Source organism: Manis pentadactyla, chromosome 7 (genome assembly GCF_030020395.1).
Source record: "Manis pentadactyla isolate mManPen7 chromosome 7, mManPen7.hap1, whole genome shotgun sequence".
Lineage (NCBI taxonomy): Eukaryota > Metazoa > Chordata > Mammalia > Pholidota > Manidae > Manis > Manis pentadactyla.
The window spans coordinates 144,838,846-144,860,198 of record NC_080025.1 but is presented as its reverse complement, the minus strand read 5'-3'; the positions used below and the strand labels follow the sequence as shown (position 1 = coordinate 144,860,198).

The 21,353-nt window shown below is 41.2% G+C and overlaps 1 protein-coding gene across 22 annotated transcripts in view; it reads left to right on the top strand.

Annotated features, from left to right (window-relative positions):
• Positions 1-21,353, top strand: part of KMT2C (lysine methyltransferase 2C) — a 295,862-nt gene that overhangs the window by 109,349 nt on the left and 165,160 nt on the right. For 20 of the 22 annotated variants that reach the window (XM_057504924.1, XM_036899506.2, XM_036899486.2 and 17 more), the window contains exon 3: positions 19,637-19,778. In XM_057504924.1, coding sequence (XP_057360907.1) covers positions 19,637-19,778 — 142 coding nt within the window. The remainder of the gene's footprint in view (positions 1-19,636; positions 19,779-21,353) is intronic. The other 2 variants (XM_036899485.2, XM_036899507.2) reach the window with 1 other exon arrangement.

The following is a 21,353-nucleotide window of genomic DNA, read 5'->3' as shown; positions in this document are numbered from 1 at the left end:
TGCTCATCATTAGTGTATAGGAATGCAACGGATTTCTGTGTATTTATTTTGTGTTCTGCAACTTCGCTGAATTCAGATACTAGTTCTAATAGTTTTGGGGAGGATTCTTTTGGGTTTTCTGTGTATAATATCATGTCATCTGCAAACAGTGACAGTCTATGCCTGTAGTATTTTGAATTCTCTATCAAGTTGAAGAAGTTCCCTTCTATTCCTATTTTACTGAGAGTTTTTAAAAATCGTGAGCAGATATTGGATTTTGTCAAATGACCTTTCTGCCTCTATTGATGGGATTATGTGATTTTTTCTTTTTTAGCCTATTTATGTGAGGGATTACATTAATTGATTTTTTTTCAAATGTTGAAGCAGCTTTGCAAACCTGGGATAATCCCACTTGGTTGTGGTGTATAGTTCTTTTTATTTGTTTATTTTTGAAAATTAGTCTGTAATTCTTTTTATAGTTTTTTAAGTTCAGTTTGCTAATATTTTGTTGAGGATTTTTGCATCTATATTCAGCATAGTGGTCTGTAGTTTTTTTTTACCCTGTAATGCCTTTTTGTTTTTGTTTTGCTTTATATTAGGGTAATGCTGTCCTCATAGAATGAGTTAGGAGATATTCCTTCTGCATTTATCTTCCAGATGAGACTGTAGAGAATTGGTATGTTTTCCATAAGTGTTTTGTAGAATTCATAATTGAAGCTATCTGTACCTGGTATTTTCTGTTTTAGAAGGTTAATTACTGGTTCAATTTCTTTAACATATAGAAACCTATTCAGATTGTTTCTTTCTTTTTGTGCTGAATGTTGGCAAATTGCGTCTTTCAAGGAGTTGGCCCATTTCATCTAGGTTATCAAAATTGTGGGCATAGAGTTGTCCACAGTATTCCTTTATTCTCCATATTTTATTTAATTAAATGAAGTGAAAAGGTAAAATAACACCTTCAGACTACATTGCCAACAATTTTATCCAATGCTCTCAACTCACACTGCACTTGGGTCTTGCCTGGGGACCTCATTTCTTACAAAGGAAGAATGTGTGCGCACTGAGTACGTTCTTATGTCTTGGCTTTTGCTCTGTGTAGGTCAGTCTCTCAGTTACTGATGTCTTTTTCTAAAAATTTACCTCTTCTTTTCTCTGTGAATACCCAGTCCATCTCCCTTTTCAGAAATTCTGCCTCAATTATTAGACTTTGCTTGGTGTATTTCTCTAGAATTTGTACATAGCCAGAAATTTCTGCACCTTACCTCTTTGGGGAGACATTTTTAATGGATACTGTGTTTACCCATATTTAATCTTTATCTCTGAATAAGACTAATAGATCTGGAAGCAAAGCTTCTCACTGAAACCCGAAGAAGTTTTGTTTGTTTGGCCTTGTTTTGTTTTTTCAGTCACCCCCAAAAAACTCCTTTGTGCTATCCCTTTAAAGTCACATCTTTCCTCTGCCTAACCCCTGGTAACCACTGATTTGTCCTCCCTCACTGTAGTCTTGTCTCTGAGAATGCCATATGAATGAAACCATACAAAATGTATCCTTTTGAGAGTGCCGCCTTTCATTTAGTTTAATATCCGTGAGATTCATCCAGTTTGTTATATATTCAGTAGAGGTAGTTCTTTTTATTGCTGAGTGGTATTAACTTTGTATAGATGTGCCATAATTTCTTTAACAATTCACCTGTTGAAGGACATTTGGATGGTTTCCAGTTTTTGGCTGTCCACAAAAGCAATGAACATTTATATACAGGTTTTTATATAGAAATGGGTTTTTATAAGTGTTAGCTTACCAACTTTATTCTTCTTTCCCCAAACTGATTTAACTATTCCTTTTCCTGTCCATATAAATTTTAGAATCATCCTCTCTTTATTTACAAATAATCCTACTGGGGTTTTAATTGAAATTGTATTAAGTCTGTAGATCAGTTTAGGAAGAATTGACATCCTTAGTATGTTGAGTCTTCCATTCCATGATCTAGGCATGTCTTTCCATTTGTGGCTTCTTTGGTTTCTTTCATTGGCATATTGTAATTTTCATTATGTAGATCCTGTCCATGTTTTGTTAGAGTTATAGTAATTATTTCATTTCTTGGGGAGTTGTAAATGATACATCAAAAAATTGGTTTCCACTGTATATTGCTAATACATAAAAATATGACTTGTATGTTTGCTTTGTACTCTGTAGTCTTGCTAAACTCACTCATTAGTATGATGTTAGCTGTAGGAATTTTTGTGGATGTCCTTTCCAACTTAAGGAGTTATGTTTAACTAATTCATTTTCATTAATTACTAAAACAAAATTTTAAAAATAGAATTTAAGCTGATGTGTATTCTCTCAACATGATTTGTAATATTTTCCCTTGGTTTGGATATTAGATATTTTTATTATCCTTGTTTTCTGAATGGTTTTCAGTTGTAGTTTTGATCTCCTCTTTGACTTCTGAGATGTTTGGAAAGTTTTTAAAATTTCCCAGTGTTTGTGCGGATTTTCTTCTTGTTTTTGTTACTTCTAATTTTATTATAGTGCTTTGCTTTTGTATGCTTTCTTGTGCAAATTTTGGGATTTGAGGTTTCTTGGAAGTCTTCATTGGTTTTGGAAAGTTTTCAGCTCTTCTATATTGAAATACTGCTTTTGCTCCATTCTGTCTTTTTTCTCTCTAATTAAATGCTTATTAGACTGTATCACTGTGTTTCTTGCCATTTACCCTCTGTTTTGTATTTTTTTATGCTTCTCTCTCCTTTTTTTTTTTATTAGACAGATTGTTCTAGATAGATGTTCAAGTTTATTTACCCCTTTCGGCTTTATCTAATCTGCTGTTAAACATGTCAGTTAAGTCCATTTATTATATCTTAAATTTCTTTATTCTTTTAAAATTTTCAGCATCACATTTATAGTTGCCTCCTGGAATTTTGATGCTTGAGTTTTACTACCTTTAACATAGTAAATACAGTTGGTTTAAAATTTTTGTTTGGTTATTCCAGTGTCTGGGTTCTGTGGTTCTGTTTCAGTTGTTCCTGCTCATTCTTGCTCATGTCTTATCTCCTTATAGAACTGATGACCTGTGCTTGAGAGCTGGACAACATATGTGACAGTTCATTTGTAGAAATAAACTGATGATTTTTTTCCCTCCAAAAACAGTTTCTCTCTCTCTCTCTCTCTCTCTTTTTCTTTCTTTTTTCTAGGTAACCTGGGACACTAGTAATCTAGAACTAATTCCTTAGTACCTTGTTAGTTAAAAAAAATTCTTTTTAAGACTAACTTATCTTTTGAAATATTTCAGTCAGCTGTTTTGTCTTTAGTGGGAAGGTTGTTTGAATCTTTATATGTGGTTAGTTTATGTAAATATTTTCTGGGCACTTGATAGAATGGATAGCCCCTTTAGTCTCCTTGGTGTATATGAAACTTGATATCCATGTATTAGATTAAGTCAGCAAGGATGTTGTTATTAAAAGTAAAATAACTCAAATTCCAAGAAAGAAGTAAATCTATTGGTCATGTATTGTCATGTTCAGAGGTAAGTTGGGTTTGAGTTGGCTTAATTCAGGCTCACTGTTATGAAGTGCCTGGTTTGTTTTCCGTCTGCCCCACCTACCTAGCTAGCTATTTTTGAGTCCACTTCACTGTACGGCTGGTTTCCCCTTCGTGGAGAATGGTTGCCTGCAGTCTTGGGGGCTGCATGATTCCTTGTCCGTATCTAAGCACAGGGAGCAGCTCTCTGTATCAGCTGACAGAATTCTAGGACCAGTTAAGATCGTATGTGTGTCTCTAACCCAGTCCTTTTCAGAGGTGAAGCATCTGTGGGATCCCAGTACAATCCTCACAATTCTCAGAGTGCTCTCCTAGAGAGAGGAGCGGGAGCAGCGGGAGGCGTCAAGGGCAGAGACCCAGAGTGGGGGCGGCTGCTGTGCCCCAGGCAGCTCATGCTTCTAGGTTCCAGTGTGGAGGGCCTCCTCTGCTTCTCCACCGTTTATGTGCTTCCTCTTGTAAGGGTTGGGACAGGCTGGCTGCTCATTTTTTCTGCTGCTTTGATCTGCAGATTCAATCCTTTGTTTCAAGAATGTTTGAATTATTTTTTCCAATCTATTTTTTTTGTCAAATAAGTAGTGATTATGCATATGTGTTGTATGTGTTATTCATCTTCCTTCATCACTCTGTTTTAGATAATTCTGTGTTTTCTCCAACCATCCTCACATCACTAACACTGATTTCAGAATTACTGTTGTTTCCTGCAGTTCCTCTTTTCAGTTCTGCAGTTACTTTGTTTCTTTTAATTTCTTCACTTCAGCTCATATTCTTTATACTCTTCAACTAAGTAATGGTTAGTGGTTTAGGCTCAGGAGCCAGACTGCTTGTGTTTGAATCCAGGCCCCTTTGCTAATTGTGTTCTTGAGTGAAGTTCCTTAAACGTCTTCCCTTGCTTCATCATCTGTAAAGTGGAGGTGATGATAGCTACTGTTGGGAGAAACTCCTCCGTGGTTGTCTTGTACCCTACACATCTTCTTGGGTACGCCAAGAATGGAAAACCTTGACTGCTCCTTATCTGGGCCATTTCTCAAGGTTGTATTTGTAGTGAGCAGCCTTAAAGAAAAGAGGCAGTGTCTCCCTCTGGGACAAAGAGCAGGCTTGTTTAATGCTTACTGTAAAAGCAGTGGGTTCCCATGTTCTTTGTTTCGTCCTTGTAATGCAGGTCACTGGGAGGTAAGGCATTCATTTGGGCTCATAGTGTTGCCCCCAGAAGACTTGGGGACCAAAAGGGAACTGCCAACAACAATGTCATGTTCACGGTGCTTGTTGGACAGTGAGGAGTAAACTCCTTTGTCTTTAGTCCGGGAGTCTTGTAATAGACTAACTTAATGAGCATGTGTAAAATCCCAGACCTGGTAGCTATCTTCATAAGGTCATTGTAAAGTTTAAATGAGTGAATCCATGTTCATCACTTATAATACTGCCTGAGACATAGTAAGTACTTACTGAAGTTAGCCATGAAGGTAGTTCTTTAAGTATTATTTTTATATTATTTGAAATTGAATTTTTAGGTCTAAATAAAGATTAGGCTTGAAAGATTAAGATTGTTATAAAAAACTTGTTATATGGTGAAGCTGTACATTGTAATTTTTTGGTTTCATTTTAATTTCTTTCATTAATTGCAAACATGAATATTAAAAACACATTTTTAAAATATCATATAGAAAAACTGAAGGAAATGCTTTTAATAACTGACTAAAATATCCAGAAAGCAGTTAGTTGATTTTTAACAATTACTGTTTTAATTAATGTCAGTGTGTTTTTTGGTCCCTTGGTAAGTATTGGACTCTTAATTCTTACTCTCCTTTTGTGCTTTCACTTAAAAAATCACTTTAGAAATTATAACTGTAATGTGTATTTGAAAATTCATGGAACTATGGTTAAGTATAAAGAGAATATGTTAACTGTACAAGTGTTAGCTCCTAGAGAAAACCACTGTTCATTCTTTTGTGTATGTATTTTTAGTTGCTTACATTTTAACATCCTTACATGTTCTGTGGAAGTAGTGACTATCTTCATTATAATCTGTCAGTATTTTAAGTCAATAAGAATTTAAAGCATTTATTCACTTAGCTAATAAAGACAGAATAAATAAAATGTTCGCTGTTTTTAATGTAGTGCTAATTATTTTGCTTTACGACACAATTTTGCGTGTTGTGGATATACTAGACTCAGTAAGATACAAACACAGTCAGAAAACAAAAATACAGAGTTCTTTTGACCACTACTATTCAAAAGAAGGAAAGGACATGATTACACAGTTTCTTAAATATGTTTTCTACTGTAGACTTAGTATAAAGGAAACATGAGAAGTTTGCTATTCTGTGGATGTAAAGGAAGTTAGGAGAAGAAAAAATAATTCTTACCCTACTTAATAGCTGAGTAAAGCATAGAAACCTGCATATTATGTGGACAGTGAGTAGAAAACAAATGCTGATGTTGACTAACAGTAGTAAATACGAGCCCATTTAAAACATTTTGTGTATTTTTCTCTGTGCTGTTTATAATTATTTATGTATATGCATATAGTAAGATTTATCTGCTTGCTTTGTATTATATATTATAGCATGATCAATTAAATAATTATTGAACCGTATCCAGATTCTGTGATAGGCTCTGTTTGTAATACAGGTAGTGTGCCTGCCTTTGTGGAGCTCAGTCCTGTGGGGTGCCATCTCCTGTGAATGGTGCAGTTTTCTGTGCCATTGACCTTTTTGGCAGACTCTTCCAAATAATGCTTTTAAATTAATAAAATACATAAGACTGCAAGGATAAACAATTATATTGAAATATTATGAAAATAAGTCAGATTTATACTTTTTAATGCATTTTTTTATTTACACTTAAACTATAAATCAAATCTAATAATTAGTGTAATTTTTAAGTAGTGATGAAGATAAACGATATTATAGGATATCTGCAAACACTGAATGTGAGAAGAAATTATTTGCTTTCTGTTGGTGACAAAGACAAAGATATTGCCATACCACTCTGTCTGTGCATATATTCATAATGCAATAGGTTTTTAGAATTCTAAATTTCAAAGGTTAGTAAAAGTTAAGGTGTAATTTCTCCCTCCAAGAGCCTAGAACTCTTGATTGAATACATTTAAAAAATTCATTTTTTAAAGATAAAGTGATTTGAAAGAATGTTCTGTGCTCTGCCCTGATTATCAAAGCCCTCAAGGAACCACTGAGACAGAAAGAAGCAGAACAATATTAAGTACAGTGGAAATACCACATTTGATGATATGATAAACGTTCCCTGACAGACACAGCACCAGTCTATAGCTAGAGAACTCTCTGTGAGCATTAAAAAAGTCCTGGGGACTGCCTAATCACTGGGCTGCAATGTTGATGGCTGTCACCCTTATTATATCAACAGTGGTGCAGTAGAATGCTCAGCTAGTTATGAAGTACACAGGAGAATATTCCAACAAATGATCATTTGACTTCCCAAAAAAAAGAAGGAAAGAATGAATGTAGTACATATTGGTAAAGGAGGCCATAATTGGACTCTGGGATATTATTGACACCTTATAGTCTATTTGCTGTCATATGGGTAAATTTGCTGAATGTACTTGTAGGATACATACAGCTCTTACAAAAAATTACTTGAACTTTGAGGGAAATAATTTCATAATTGTCCATAAATAGAATGTTTTATTTGTATAAACGGCTGTGAGGTTAATTTTCTCTGTATTTTATAACCTTATTTAGCAGTGCTTTAGAAAATTGAGAGAAAAACTCTGTATTTTCAGTTTTCAATTCAGATTAAACATTGTTTCCTCAGTTACATGGTCCCAGTAAAATATTAGCATTTTTTTCTTTTTGACATTAACTTAGTTATAAAAGACATGTGCTGCAGTCAGATACTGTGCTGGGCAGTGTAGTAAGTAGTAGATGAGCACCTGCAGGCTTTGGAGCTACCCAAACCTGATTCTGAATCCTAGCTTTGCTTCCTAATAGCTGTGTGATCTTGAACTTGTTTAACCTTTCAACTTTGGTTTCCTTATCTTTTAAATGAGAATAATATGTCAGATATTATTATTTTTTAAATGAGAAGAATTAAATGAGATTTATTAGGTATACCTCCATTTGTCCTGTTAGTTTAGTTAGGCTTCTAATCCCTTTCTGAAGCCTTTTAAGCTGCACTGTCCACCTCTTCCCTCCACTCACGTCACGTGCCTCCACCATACCACTTACTGTAGCCTGTTGTTACCATTTGCTGTCTCTTGACGTTAAGGATAGGGAAGCTGACTCTGTATTTGTACTGGCTATCATTTGAATAGAATGTATTGTACATCCTAGTTACTCAAAATTTTATTTGGTAGAAAATCATTTTTAAAGTAATGGTTTATCAATTCCCTGGTGTCGAACCAGAAGGTGCTAAATAAATGTTCTCTTTGTTCCTAATACTTTCCACAATACAATTTAGTAATGTGTGATCGGACGTCAAGAGTTTGATTTATCTAGTGGGTGATACCCAACTAGATAGGAAAGTAAATAAATAGTATGTAAATGTAGATGATCAGAATAGCGGCTCCCACATACCTGTACTTACTATGTATTTAAGTCGCTGGGCTAAGTGCTTTATATGTGTTAGCTTTTCTTATCCTAAAGACAGTTTTATGCAAGGTGGTATTAGGTATCTTCTAATAATTAAAATAAAATTGAGATGAAGTTAAGTCATATGGCAAGGTCACTGTAACTCTGGTGGGGGAATCCCAGAGCAAACAATCTTTGAAACTGAAATCAGTCAAAGGGAGAAATAAAGTGGGAGAAATGCATTTATTTCTTACAAGCAGTCCACTTCTGCTGTCCCGTGCCTCTCCGCGACCCAGCTGCAGAAGAGGCCCCACCCAACCTTTAGGGTCCAGATATGCCCTTGCTGGCCCTTGTAATTACCTATTGATACGGAGATGGACTACTTCTCTCCACCTCTGGAAACACCTATTGATATGGACATGAACTAAAGCCAGGCAAGAGATTCTGGAAATATTGCAGTTTTACCCACAGCCCACCCTTCCAGAAATCTCATCTTACAATCTAATTGTTCCCCATCTTCTGCAGTGGCACCTGGGCGAGAAAACTGAAGCATTCTAACCAGACTAATAACATACAATAGCAACAGCAATAAAATCATTATAATCCTCAAGACAGAGGATTCAGCTAGGTTCAAAAGTCCTGTGCAGATTGAGTCCACACTCGTCCATTCCACAGGCAGTCAGTAGCTGAACAGGTAGGGAGTTCAGAGCAGTCATCACGTGCAGCCGCAGCCAGGGGGTGCATCCAGGCCACAGGGACGGTAGAAGAAAATAACCTTAAGGGTGATAAGATACATGTTTTAATGACACCAGCATAGGCTAATCTTGTCCATCAGGTAGGATGCATGCTAGAGAGTGGTCCCTTCCTGTGGGAGTTACAGATGGGTCAATACATAGGGCTATGGGATGTATATACACTGGCCATAAAGATAAAACAAAACTTCCCTGTAAGATGCTCTTACCTCCTGGATATTCTGGGTACACTCCCGTGATCTTTGGGAGCCACACTGTTCAAGGAACACAAAGGAGGCCAGCTTCCAGGCCTTTTTCCCAAGGCGCCAGAAGGGCCAGCCATCACCGTTGTTGTAATGTCCAGGGCCACCTCCACTCAACAGTGAGTGTCTCCAGGGCTTAATGCAGTTGGGGCTGGCAGCAGGGTGTTGCTCTGCGAGCCATATCCTGGCTTCAATAACTCCTCTTTGGTTTGCACACACAGTTGTATAGCAGAGGCAGCAGTGTGTGTTAGCATATTCCCAGGGCTCAAGGCTCCTTTTTCGGGCTTCTCTTTCAAAGGCCGAAGCACTGTCCATAAATGGAATGACCAACCTTGTAGACTATTGGTATCTGACTTCAGGCCAGATTTCAACAAACCATTGTGCCTCTCTGACATGCCTGCCCCAGTTGAGTTATATGGTATATGAAACTTCCACTTTCTTCCTAATTTCTGCACCCATCCTTGTAATGCATGTCCAGTAAAGTGGGTGCCTTGATCCCTCTCAATCACCTGGCTGGCCATAGGCTCTAGAGACGCTCTAGGCCCCTTTTGGTGGTTTGCTGATCTGCATGACATGAGGAAAATCAAAACCAGGAGTACAGCAGCTGTGTCCCCACAAGTCATGGCATACTGATATCCTTCTGATATGGGCAGAAGCCCAATGTAGTCTATCTGCCACCTGACAAGGGGTTTCAGCCCCCTTACTATTGTCCCTTGTTGGTTGTGGGACTCTGTGTAAGTCACTCTTAGAGCATACAGGGCACTCCTGGGCTCTGCTGACTTCTTCAAAGGTCAACAGCAAGCCCCACTGATGAAATAACAGCCCATATTGTCTTTTGCCCCACGTGCAACAAACGCTGGTGTAGCCATTGGACCACATCAGAGGCAGGCTTTCCTTCTAGCCAGCACTCCAGGGCCAGTGTGTCTGCTTCATCACTCCCTGGGGATGCCAAAGGCAAATGGCCCGTCACATGATATATGGTAACGGTCTTAGTCTGACCAGAGGCCCGTAGGTCTTGCCACAACTCTTGTCCCCAAAGGGGCTGGTGACCAGCCTTCCAGTTGGCATGGTACCATGTCGTTAACCACAGGGTCAAGTCCCAATAGATGGCCCAGCTCTCAGTGCAGACAACTGTGGGAGAAGGCTCCTGAGTGATCACGAGCCATACTGTCCACAACTCAGCCCATTGACTGCTCTTCCTCTCTCCGTCCTCCATCCATATTGCCTCAGTCTTAGAAAGGAAAGCCACAGCCCTCCACTTCAGGAGTTGCCCATGACTGGAGCCGTCTGTGTACCAAGCATCTTCAGGTATAGGGGCTTTTCTCTCCTGATAAGGACTCTCGGCTACCAATCGCTCAAAAGCAAGTTCTTTCTGCTTTCCACTGATATATGTCACTGGCTCTGAAAAGCATTGGAGTTCTCCACTTAGACAGGGCACTGCACTGCTGTAAATATGCGCCCCATCTGGCCAGTGTAGATACCTGTGCCACGCCCTCTGTGGCCTTTGGGTCCAGTCTCACACCTGCCCCATGATGGGATATGTGATTATTACCTTGGTTATTACCTTGGTTGGAGCTGTTCTGGTGATGGGGTCCATGGCCAGCAAGGCATAGTACACAGCAGCCAGTTGCTTCTCTGTCAAGGTGTACCGGACCTCTGCTCCTTTCCATAGTTGTGACCAGAATTCAATAGGCTGGTGTGTCTGTTTGAGCCTCTGCCAAAGGCCCCATCCCTAACCATCTTAGGTTACATGAACATCTAGCTCACAGGGCCTTGATGCGTCCATTACACTCAAGGCCTGTACGGCCCTGACTGCTCGTTTAGCAGCAGTAAAAGCAGCTGCACATGTCTCCTCCCAGACCCACCTGATGCCCTTTTGTGCCAACCGGTATAAGGGCTTCAGAATTTGTGCCAAGTGCAGGATACTCTCTAGGAGCCCAAAACACCCCAAAACTCTTGTCATACTGCCACAGTGGTAGGGGTAGGGAAACCCTGGACCTCGTCTATGACCGCTTCAGGAATAATTTTAGTTTTACCCAGCCAGACAACCCCAAAGAACTTTACAGACAAACCAGGTCTCTGAACCGTGGTGCTGTTCATAGCCCGTCCTTTCTCCCGTAATGGTGCAGCAGTCTAGGAACTGCCCCTTCTAAATCTGCAAGAGAATCAGACGGGAGCATAATATCATCAATGTAGTGATATAGCCTCACCATTTGTGATTTCTTCCATGTGACCAAGTCCTGGGCTACAAGTCCGTGACTAATGGTGGGACTGTGGAGGTGTCCCTGTGGAAGGACAGTGAATGTCCGCTGCCAGCCTTCCCACATGAAGGCAAACTGTTCCTGACTTTCCTGTGCTATGTCAATAGAGAAGAATGCATTAGCAAGGTCCACAATGTAATGATACGTCCCTAGTTCACGACTTAGTGTGTCCATAAGGGCTGCTATAGAAAGGAGAGCAGCATGCAAAGGGGGTGTGAAATTTTCAATTCCCTGTAGTCCGCAGTCATATGCCAGGAGCCATCTGGCTTTTTCGTGGGGCACACTGAGGAATGAAAAGTACTGAGTGGGCTCACCGTCTCCAACTCCTGTAGAGTTTCTCCAGTTTCCTTGTGCTCCCCAGGCAGTTTATACTGCTTAGTATTTGTCACCCACCGAAGTACAGGCAGAGCTACAGGTGGGTGATTAGCCTGTCCCCTCAGAACTGCCTTTACTGCACATAGCCTCAGTCTGAACTCACCTGCAGTGGTCTGTAACCACAGGCCCTGCAGGATATCGACCCCCAAAATAAATTCAGGGATGGGGGAAATGTACACAGTGTACTCCTTTTGGGGTAAATGCCCTATCCCCAATGGGATTTGGGCTTTCTTCACTCTAACTGCCATACCCCCATAGCCATCTATCACAGCAGGGGTCCCGGGAAAACGCTCAGGGTTGCCGTGAATCAGAGAACTCTCAGCTCCTGTGTCCACCAGTGCCAGGACACGTTGTACATTCACAGGGGGCCAATGAATTGCTAATTCTACATATGGTCTCTGGTCCCCACTGTGTCCCCCACTCAGTTGAAGAACTGCGATTCCCATTTATTGTCCTGTGGGGGTGATGGCCCAGGCAGAGCCTGAGTACTGTCCCCCAGGAAGTCTTTCAGGGATAATACAGGCTGGACATGGGGATTTGACTCCAGTTTCTGTGTCCTGGACCTCAGCAGCTGGAACTTCTGCTCTGGCTTTAATTGGTGCCACAATTCTGAGAAGATCCTATTGGGCTGCCTATCAAGTTTTTCTTTCACTACCCCGGCCTTTATCAAATCAACCCACATCTGGGTTCTCAAGACCTTCACAGGGTCCTTTATACCTCTCCTTTCTGTCATAGCCTGTACTTCCTTCTGCGCTCTTATTGTTTGCTATTGTCTTATTGTTTGCCCAGATCTGCTAAAGTACAAGTTGCCTCATTTATGGGTTGCCCTATGTGGGGGGCAAGAATAGTCACTAGAGACCCAAAGAGCAATTGGGGAGCTGTATAGAGCACCAGATTTCTCATTCCTACAGTGAACAACTCATCAGGGCCATGGGAGTCCATATTATAGATTATATTGTTCATACCCGATTCCCATAACACCTGCTGGAGCTCTGCATACATTTTTCCAGTTAGTGGATAAGTATGGTCAGTCACCCTGATTAGGCCAGACTGCCCTGAGGGCTACTGTCAGCCAATCCAGAAGTGCCTGATCCCCTGAGGTGTGACAGTTACTTTGCAACAGCTGCCAGAGGGAAGGGTGAGTTGTCAGGGAATCCAGTCTACTCATTTCAGAACCTGAAATTACAATGTTTTCCACCCCCATATCCCAGAGACACAAAAGCCATGTAGGCAGAGGTTCTGATGGCTTCTGCCGATACTGAATGCTATTGTCCATGAGCTCATCCCCTGAGAAGCCTGCAGTTATTGCATTTTTATTTTCTTAATTACAGCCAGGTGGGTCTTTAATACAGGAGAGGCTGGTGCCTTGGGTGGTGGCCTCTGCAACAAATCGGCCCTCAGCCCCACCCTTTCTCCCTCTCCCATCATCTCCTCTACCATCTCCAGGGCTGAAGGCACTACTCTTTTCTCTCCTTTCCCCACGACATCCTGCAACATGGATTCTCCTGATGTCTCCTCCCTCACTGCTGCTAACAGAAGCTTGACTTGTCTTCTCAGTAACTGTCTCTTTCCCAAGGGCATCCCACAGGTCAGCCCAGTTCCTCCAGGCAATGCTGAAGTGCCTCTCTCCTGCCGAAGTGTCTCTCTCTCCTTGATAAAACTTCCCACTATCTTAAGGAAAAGAGATCCTACAATCCCAGCTGCTATACAGCCACTCAGGGCCTCTAAGCAGTCTTCTATCTCATGGAGGGCTAATTGCACAGCTTCCTGTGTCTCCACCCTTCCCCAGTTCTGGGGAAGGCCCCACCCCTCTAGGAGGTGCTTTACCTTAGACCACTTCCCCACTAGGGGCTCCCTAATTCGAAGCTCCACAGTAAGGGGCTCCCGGGTGAAGCTGCACCCTCTACCACTGCAGCCATTGGGGCCTCCCCACTATCCAGAGGGGGGGTTCTGGGCATCTCCCCCACCATCTCAATGGGCAGCCCACCCAAGGGTTGCACCCACGTAGACAGATTTTGTGTTCAGCGGTCCTGCCAACTACTGCAGATGTAACTCTAGGGGGAAAATCCCAGGGCAAAATACCTTTGAAACTAATATCAGTCAGAGGGAGCAATAAAGTGGGAGAAACCCGTTTATTTCTTACAAGCAGTCCTCTTCTGCTCTCCTGTGTCTCTCACGACCCGGCTGTAGAAGAAGAGGCCCCATCCAACCTCTCTGGTTCAGATATGCCCTCACTGGCCCTTGTAATCCTGTATTGATATGGAGGTGGGTACTTCTCTCCACCTCCTGGATTCATCTGTTGATATGGAAATGCACTAAAGCCAGGTGAGAGATTCTGGATATATCGCAATTTTACCTACAGTCACATTGCTAGCAAATGAATGAACTAGGAAGCAGTTTTGGACCATTTGATTCCAAGTTTTTGATTTTAACTAACACAGCAAACATTCTTTGCTATTAATCTTAAACATTTTTGTGTTATAGAACCAACTATTTAAGATGAAGTAAGAATCATGGGAGGTGGAATAGCATTGTTTAAGGGCAGTGGTTATATCTAATTTGCCACTGTATCCCATTTATCTTTGTATCCACAGAGATTTGACCAGCAAGTAGGTGGTGCCACTGAATAAGGCACAGGTGGTTCAGATTCTCTTAGGAACTTACTTCCTTACACATGATTAGGCCCTTTAGTGTTGTTACCGCTGCACGTGTGCCCCCTAGTGGTTTGAGATTAAACGCAGGTAGGGGCTAAGTATAAATCACCCCTCTGCTGTCATTGCCAGGGTTGGCATAGACTTCACCTTTCTGGCTTCAGAGTGTATTTTGTGACCAAATGGCATTGCCTGTATTTTAGGTCAGGTTCGGAGTAGGGAGAAAGATCACTGGGGATTTCATACTGAAGAAAAATACAACACTGAAGTATTTAAAATGTAAGAAGTATCATCCTATTCCAGTGTCCAGTTTTGGACTGTAGGGTTTGGACAAACAGAACCCCACGAAAGTAAAATCTGCATTGGCAGTGCAGCTGAACCCGGGCTGTCCGACTCTTTGAATGGCCAGCACCCTTTCTTGCTTGAGGCCTGAGCCCCGGATGGTGTTCAGGAGTGCATTTTTAGTAGTAAACTGTGGATAACCAAGTCCCAGCACCAGAACTATTGCCCCAGTTGTCACTGGGTCCACAGTCATTCATCAACAGTGTCTCTGGTTGGATATTTGGATGACATCATTTTCAGCTAGAGCCGTCTGTTTCACATTCTGCTGCCAAACTCTAATAATCTGTTGATGTCTCAAGCTAGGAGAAGAGAAAGACATAAACACTATTTTAATTGTCCTGCCTTGAGTTTGCTGGATAGTAAGATCTAACTTATTCTGCTAAATGAAAAGTGACAGTTTAAAAAGATAGATTCCTTCATTATGTATAGTTTCATGTATTTAAAAGTACCTTTTTCTTATTTTGTAACTGGAGCTGCTCCCAAAAAGCAGTCATAAGATTCTTCCTTATTCCTCCTTATTCCTTGAAGAACTAATGACCAAAACAACAGAATCGAAACCAAAGTTAAGCTAGAACCCACCAGTCCCTACTGTATCTTCAGCAGGTCAGGTTGGGGTCACGGGAAGAGCCAGCCGCAGTAGGAGGAGAAAGAACGGGGTGCACTCTTAAAGCCTCAGCTAAGACCCTCCTTGCGGATCCAGCCTGTTCCAATCCCATTTCTAAAAGATAAACTCCCGTGTAGTCTGAATCCATCTCTTGTCCCCTTCCAAAATGCAGGAACCTAATTTTAAAAGGTTGTGTACTGAAGACCTACCAACCAGTTAACATTCATGGTTAGCCTTGCCGCTTCCGTCAGGTCCAGTCGGTGAGGGAGGGAGGCTGGCTGCCCTCCTTGTTTTCCCTTAGTTATAAGCAATAAAAAAAGCCCCTGAAATGTTGAAAGTGTTATGTCTTCTTTTTGAGGGGTATGAAAATAAGGGAATAGCTGGAATCATGTTCATTTGCCAGGAGAAGGAAAATTTTGAGTAGAAGCCGTAAGTCGTAGATAAGCAGCATAATAAGGGAGTAGACAGGCCGGACCCCTCTGGAGGGAACACGGTTTGGGGGTGGCACCTAAGTGGGACTCGCTCTTGGAAGAAAAGTGCCCAAGGGGAATGTGATGCTACGTGACTGTGGTCCGCTTGGCTCGGTGTCTGTAGGCTTCTGGGGACTCATCTTCCTCCTTTATGATTTTCATCTCTTCTCTTCTCTCTTACCCTTCCTTGTTATCTCGTAATACGAATGGTACAGAAGGAGCATGTCTCACTGGTGCTCAGGCCATCGCTGGGTAGGGATGAAATGGTTCCTGAAAGGAATTCCTACATATGATCATTTTATAGTACTTTGAATGTAATAGGCAGAATCTCTCCAGTAGACCTGTATTTTTTTCTCTCTCTAGTTATAAAAGCACTAGAGGGAAGGCAACACAAAATAACTTCTGGCTCTTTGCAGATGCTTTCCCTGGAGTTCAGGGATTGTGGGCACCAGGTCTACTTTCCAGTTTACTGCAGGTAACAGTTCTACCCAGTATTTTGACACAGCATAGAAAGTGTCAGTTGATCTGCAATCTCCAGTAGCGCTGTTCTCATTGCCTGATCCTGTGGCCGCCTGTTCTGAGTGTGTCTGTGATGGCAGTGCCCACTCCTGATAACCCCATCTCTGAGTTAATGAGGTCATATGGCTTAAGCAGAGATCCCAATATATTTAACAGTGGCATAAAGAAAACAAATCAGTTTTTCTTTCATGTAATATTTCTGAGAGTGAGAGGTTCGGGCTGATGGGGATGTTTTTGCCCCGTGGATGTTTATGAACCCAGGTTCCTCCCCTCCTGTTTCTCTGCTCTCCCTTGGAGTGTTCTTCTCATCTGCAGCATCGCAGCTGGGTTTCTGACGTGTCTGGTCCATAGGAAAGGGGGAGCATCATTTTGTCCAGTGCAAATCCCCTCCTTTTAGGTGACGTGGAAGTTGCCTGGTCACTGGTGGTCACATCTGTTGGTGAGAACTTGCCATGCTTAGATGCGAAGGCTGGGAAGTAATGCCAGTAGGTGAGCACTCAGATGCCCCACTATAACCTGAATAATAAAAGAGAAGGAAAGTATGGATTTTGTCCTTTGTCCATTTTTCTACAAGGTTATGTGCTGCCTTGTTCATTTATGAAGTTCTTTATGTATTCTAGATTTTAATATATTTCTGGGGATTTAGATCACATGTATTGTCTTTTAATCTGTGATGTATATTTTCTTTTTGTTCAAGGGTCTTTTATACAGAAAGACAATATTTTAATATAGTAAAATTTGCAAAACTTTTTATAATCCTTCTTTGATGCCAGTGTGTTTTTATGTTTATAGATTTGATTCTTGGTGCTCTATATCAATTTTGTGCTGTGGTACACAGGAGAGACACCATGATTGATAGGCCCTACAAACACTTAATTTATTTTATGGTCAACTTTTCTGTTTCAATTTAAAAGAGAAACATGCTATTTTAAATAGGAAAACCAAAACTATCTGTTTGCTGCCTTATTTCAGTATTCATTTTATGATTTGACAAGATATATGATTATATTTTTTCCAACTAAACAATGAGTAGTTCTCAAAATCATTCATTTATTGGAATACTGTCTTAAAATTCATTTTGAATCTAGGAGACTTTGATAGTCACAAAAATAGGGGAGTCAGATTGAAGTGCTGATCTGAGAGAGAAAAGATCAAATTTGCTTTGAAAGTGAGTATTCAAGCTGCTAGATATGTCAGGATGCAGTTAAAATATGGTCTGGAACTCAGGCGAGGCTTTAGGGGCAAAGATGTTGATTTAGAAATCGTGACCTCAGAGGAGGCTCTTGAAACCTGGGCACACTAGTTGAGTTCAGAGAACATACTGAGGCCCGGGTCCGCATTTAGAGGTCTTCAACCAGCTGAGGAGACAGATAGTACATCATTTAATCTTTGTTTATACCCTCAGGAGATGCATGATAGTTTTCTCATTTTACAGACAAGTCAATTGAGGCTGAGGGAGATGACTTCTATATAAAGTTGTATAGTTAATAGTTGGTGAACTGGTACATGAGACCCTGTCTTTATGACTCCAAAGCCTATAGTGACCCATTTTATCTCCCTGCTTACAGGAGGTAAAAGAGCGTTTCACTAAGGAGGACGTCCTTGCAGTTCTAGAGTGCTTGGCGGCTTGTGGACAGCCCGGGTTTTAGATCTGCTGCCATCAGGGTGGCGGTGGGAAGCGCCATGCTGGGGGCTGGGTGCCAGGTGCCTGCGAGGAAGAGTAGTGATGGCGTGCAGTCACTCTAGAGTCCCATTTCATCAAAGGAAGACAGGAGGAGCTTAAGGAATGAAAATTTTTATTCCTTTGGTTTGGGGGCAGTGGTGCACAAAGGCCTAAGTAAATTTCAAGAAAAGAAGGACGAGAGGACAGGGTCACGAGAGTGGAATTGCACCAGTGAGGGTGATGCCTGTTAACGGCTAGTAGTACTGCATGAAAGACAGAGTGGATGCATTATTTTAAGGAGAAGAGTGACATTAGGGGTGATAAGCAGTTAGGTTGCCTCCTGAGAAGGTATGTGTGAGGTGTTTGAGGTTGGAATCTTGAGAATAATCTATAAAGGCGGTGGAGTCAAGGTGCTGAATTATTTAGCTTTTTTAATGGCTAATAATTAGAGGGAGTATTTATCATTTTAAAGTAATTGTAATTTCAATTTGTGAGTTGTGAAGAAACTTTAATGAGTCACATTGAAATACATTTCTGTAGATGAAATGCTATAATCCTGAAAATAAGGTTATTACTAATAATAAGTTATACTAAGATGAAACGTCTGAATCAGTTTTAAGTTGGTGCGATGTGTTCTTGCATATACAACAACAATAGTATTATACAAGGCAGTAAGAGTAGTATGACTCCGTTCAGGTTCCTGGACCTGATTCCAGTGTGTGCATGTGCGCGCACACACAACACCAAGCGATTCCTGAACAAAAGCAAGGTGTCAGAGAACTCAATTCTGACGCTGTCTGCTGGAGAAGGCACCAGATTCCCCAGGTTGGGGGCTTCATCCTACAAGAGTGCCCTCCGCCCCCAACGCCAGACCCTGGTTGCAAGCCCCAGGCTGTTCCCTGTGCTTCTGACCTTCTGGCTACAGATTGGAGGTTCCCACAACCTCTCCCTTAGTCAATTCATTTGCGAGAGCTGCTCACAGAACTCAGGAAAACACTTCTTTTACCAGTTTAATAAAGGATGCGGAAAGGATACAAGGTTAACAGCCAGATGAAGAGATACATAGGGCAAGGGTCAAATAAAGGAGCTTCTATCTTTGTGGAGCTCGAGGACTGGCTTGGTGGCACGTGAAGGGGTTCTGGTTCCCAAGCGTAGAAGCTCTTTGCCACAGAACAGCAGGATCCAAGACAGTGATAATCTCTTCTCGGGATTTTGTGAGGGCTTCTTTGCATAGTCTGGATTGACTAAATTATTGGCCATTGGCTGAGTCAGCCTCCAGCCCCTGCCCTTGGATGGGGTCCAAAAGTCTTACTAACTTGACAAAGCACCCATTCATCTTTAGGACTGCAGTGTTTTCAGGAACTGTGGATGAAGACAAAATATTCCTGGGAAATATGTATTTGGTCATATGAGCGACCAAATATGTATTGATTGTGAATCATATCGCAGTGAGGAACAGGGACAGTATGTTGTGTTTCACTTATTTCAATTAACATTTTGCAATGGAGAATAAATATAAACAATGCCATTAATTATGTATATAAACTTTTCCCATATTAGTGAAGTATTGCCATTCTTTATTTGATTGTCATTGTTTTATTCATTTTCCTTTGCAGTATGTGCTTTATACATAAATTCACCAGAGAGTGATATAAATGCAAAAATGACTTTTTATATTCTCTTATTTACTATTAAGCAGAAATCAAAGAACAATCTGCAGAAGAGGATGCTGAAGCAGAAGTGAACAGCCGCAAACAGCCAGTCCCCATCCTTCAGCGTTCTGTGTCTGCGGAATCTGCAAGCTCCCTGGTCTCTGTTGGTGTGGAAGCCAAAATCAGGTTAGAGAACGTTCGGATGCAGCTGGATTGAAGACCAGTAACCAGGGGAAGGGCAGTTGACTATAAAGAACATTCAGAGAGTACAAGCTTAGCACAAAACTCTGGTTGGAATCTTGTTATTCAGTAGTTTTAAATTTGAGGTGATACCTCTGTGTGTACTTGGGGTAAAGTGTGTCTGTGGGCTTAGGTGGTTGTAGGACAGAGTAATAATCTAGCACGTTTCTCTCCTCTCCTCAGACCAGAACAGAATTATTACCAGTATGCTGTTCTAGCAGAAGAAAAAACTAAGCTTTTACCATAAGGACTGATTTTTTCATATTTATCTGTAAAATTAAGTTTATACTCTTTTTCTTACTAGATAGGTTCTGGACCTAATTCCAAAGTTGGGTGTTGAAGGCTCTGCCCCCTTCTCTAACACCAAGCAATTCTTGGACATCAGTACAGTAGCCAAGAAGTCAGCTCAATTCTGACATTATCTATCCACATGTAGCATTGGATTCCACAGGTTAAGGTTTCCATAAGACTGCTCCCCCTTCCCTGTCCCAACTTCAGAACACCAGTTGAAAACGCAGTTTATTTCCTGTATTTCTGATCAATTGACTATGAATCAGGTTCCCGGGTCTCCCTCCTCAGGTTTGATGAATTTTCTACAGCAGCTCACAGAACTCAGAGAAACATTTTACTCACCAGCTTACCAATTTATTATAAAAGGTATGATAACATACAAATTAACAGCCACAGGAATAGATACATAGAGCAAGGTCCTGTCCTCATGGAGCTTGGGGTTTGGCTTGGTGGCATGTGGAAGCTTTCTGGGAGCGGACACAAGGATGGTTCTCTTGGGTATTTAAGGAGGCTTCGTTACGTAATCGTGATCAACTAAGTTGTTGGCCATGGGGTGATTCAACCTCCAACGCGTCTCTGGGAGAGGAGAGGGTGCGGTATGGGGGTGGGACTGAAAGTTCCAACCCTTTAATCATACTTTGGGTTCCTTGACGACCAGCTCCCACACCCCTTCTCTAAGTCACCTCATTAACATAACAAAAGATACCCCCCATCACGCACAACACTTAGGAAATTCCCAGGGTCTGGGGAGCTGTGAACCAAGAACTGTGGACAAGGACCAAATATATATGAGAAATATTATTTTGGTCATCTGAATGAACAAATATATATTTCTTAAAAATCACAATATCACACTTACCCTTTCTTCATTCTTTTAAAAAAGAAATACAGGAAATTATAACCTGTCTTTGTATAATTCAGCTTTGAAGTCGTGGATTTTTTAGACCTTGTTTAAAAGACAGAAATTAACTACAGAATGATCCATTGGTTGAATACTCCCATTTTTGAAATGTTGTCTTTCTTTTGCTTTTGGCACATCTCCCTCATTTGTCCTTTGCTGGCTTCTGTAGAGACTTCCCACCTTTGTCATTTGGGTCCTGCGGTCCAAGTCTTTGGTGTGTCCACTTTTCTCTGCTCACTCCTGGGGGTGCTCGTTCAGTCTAATGGCTGAGTCCTGTCTGTACTAAGGAGCCCCACATTTATATTTCCAGAACTTACCTTTCTCAGAAC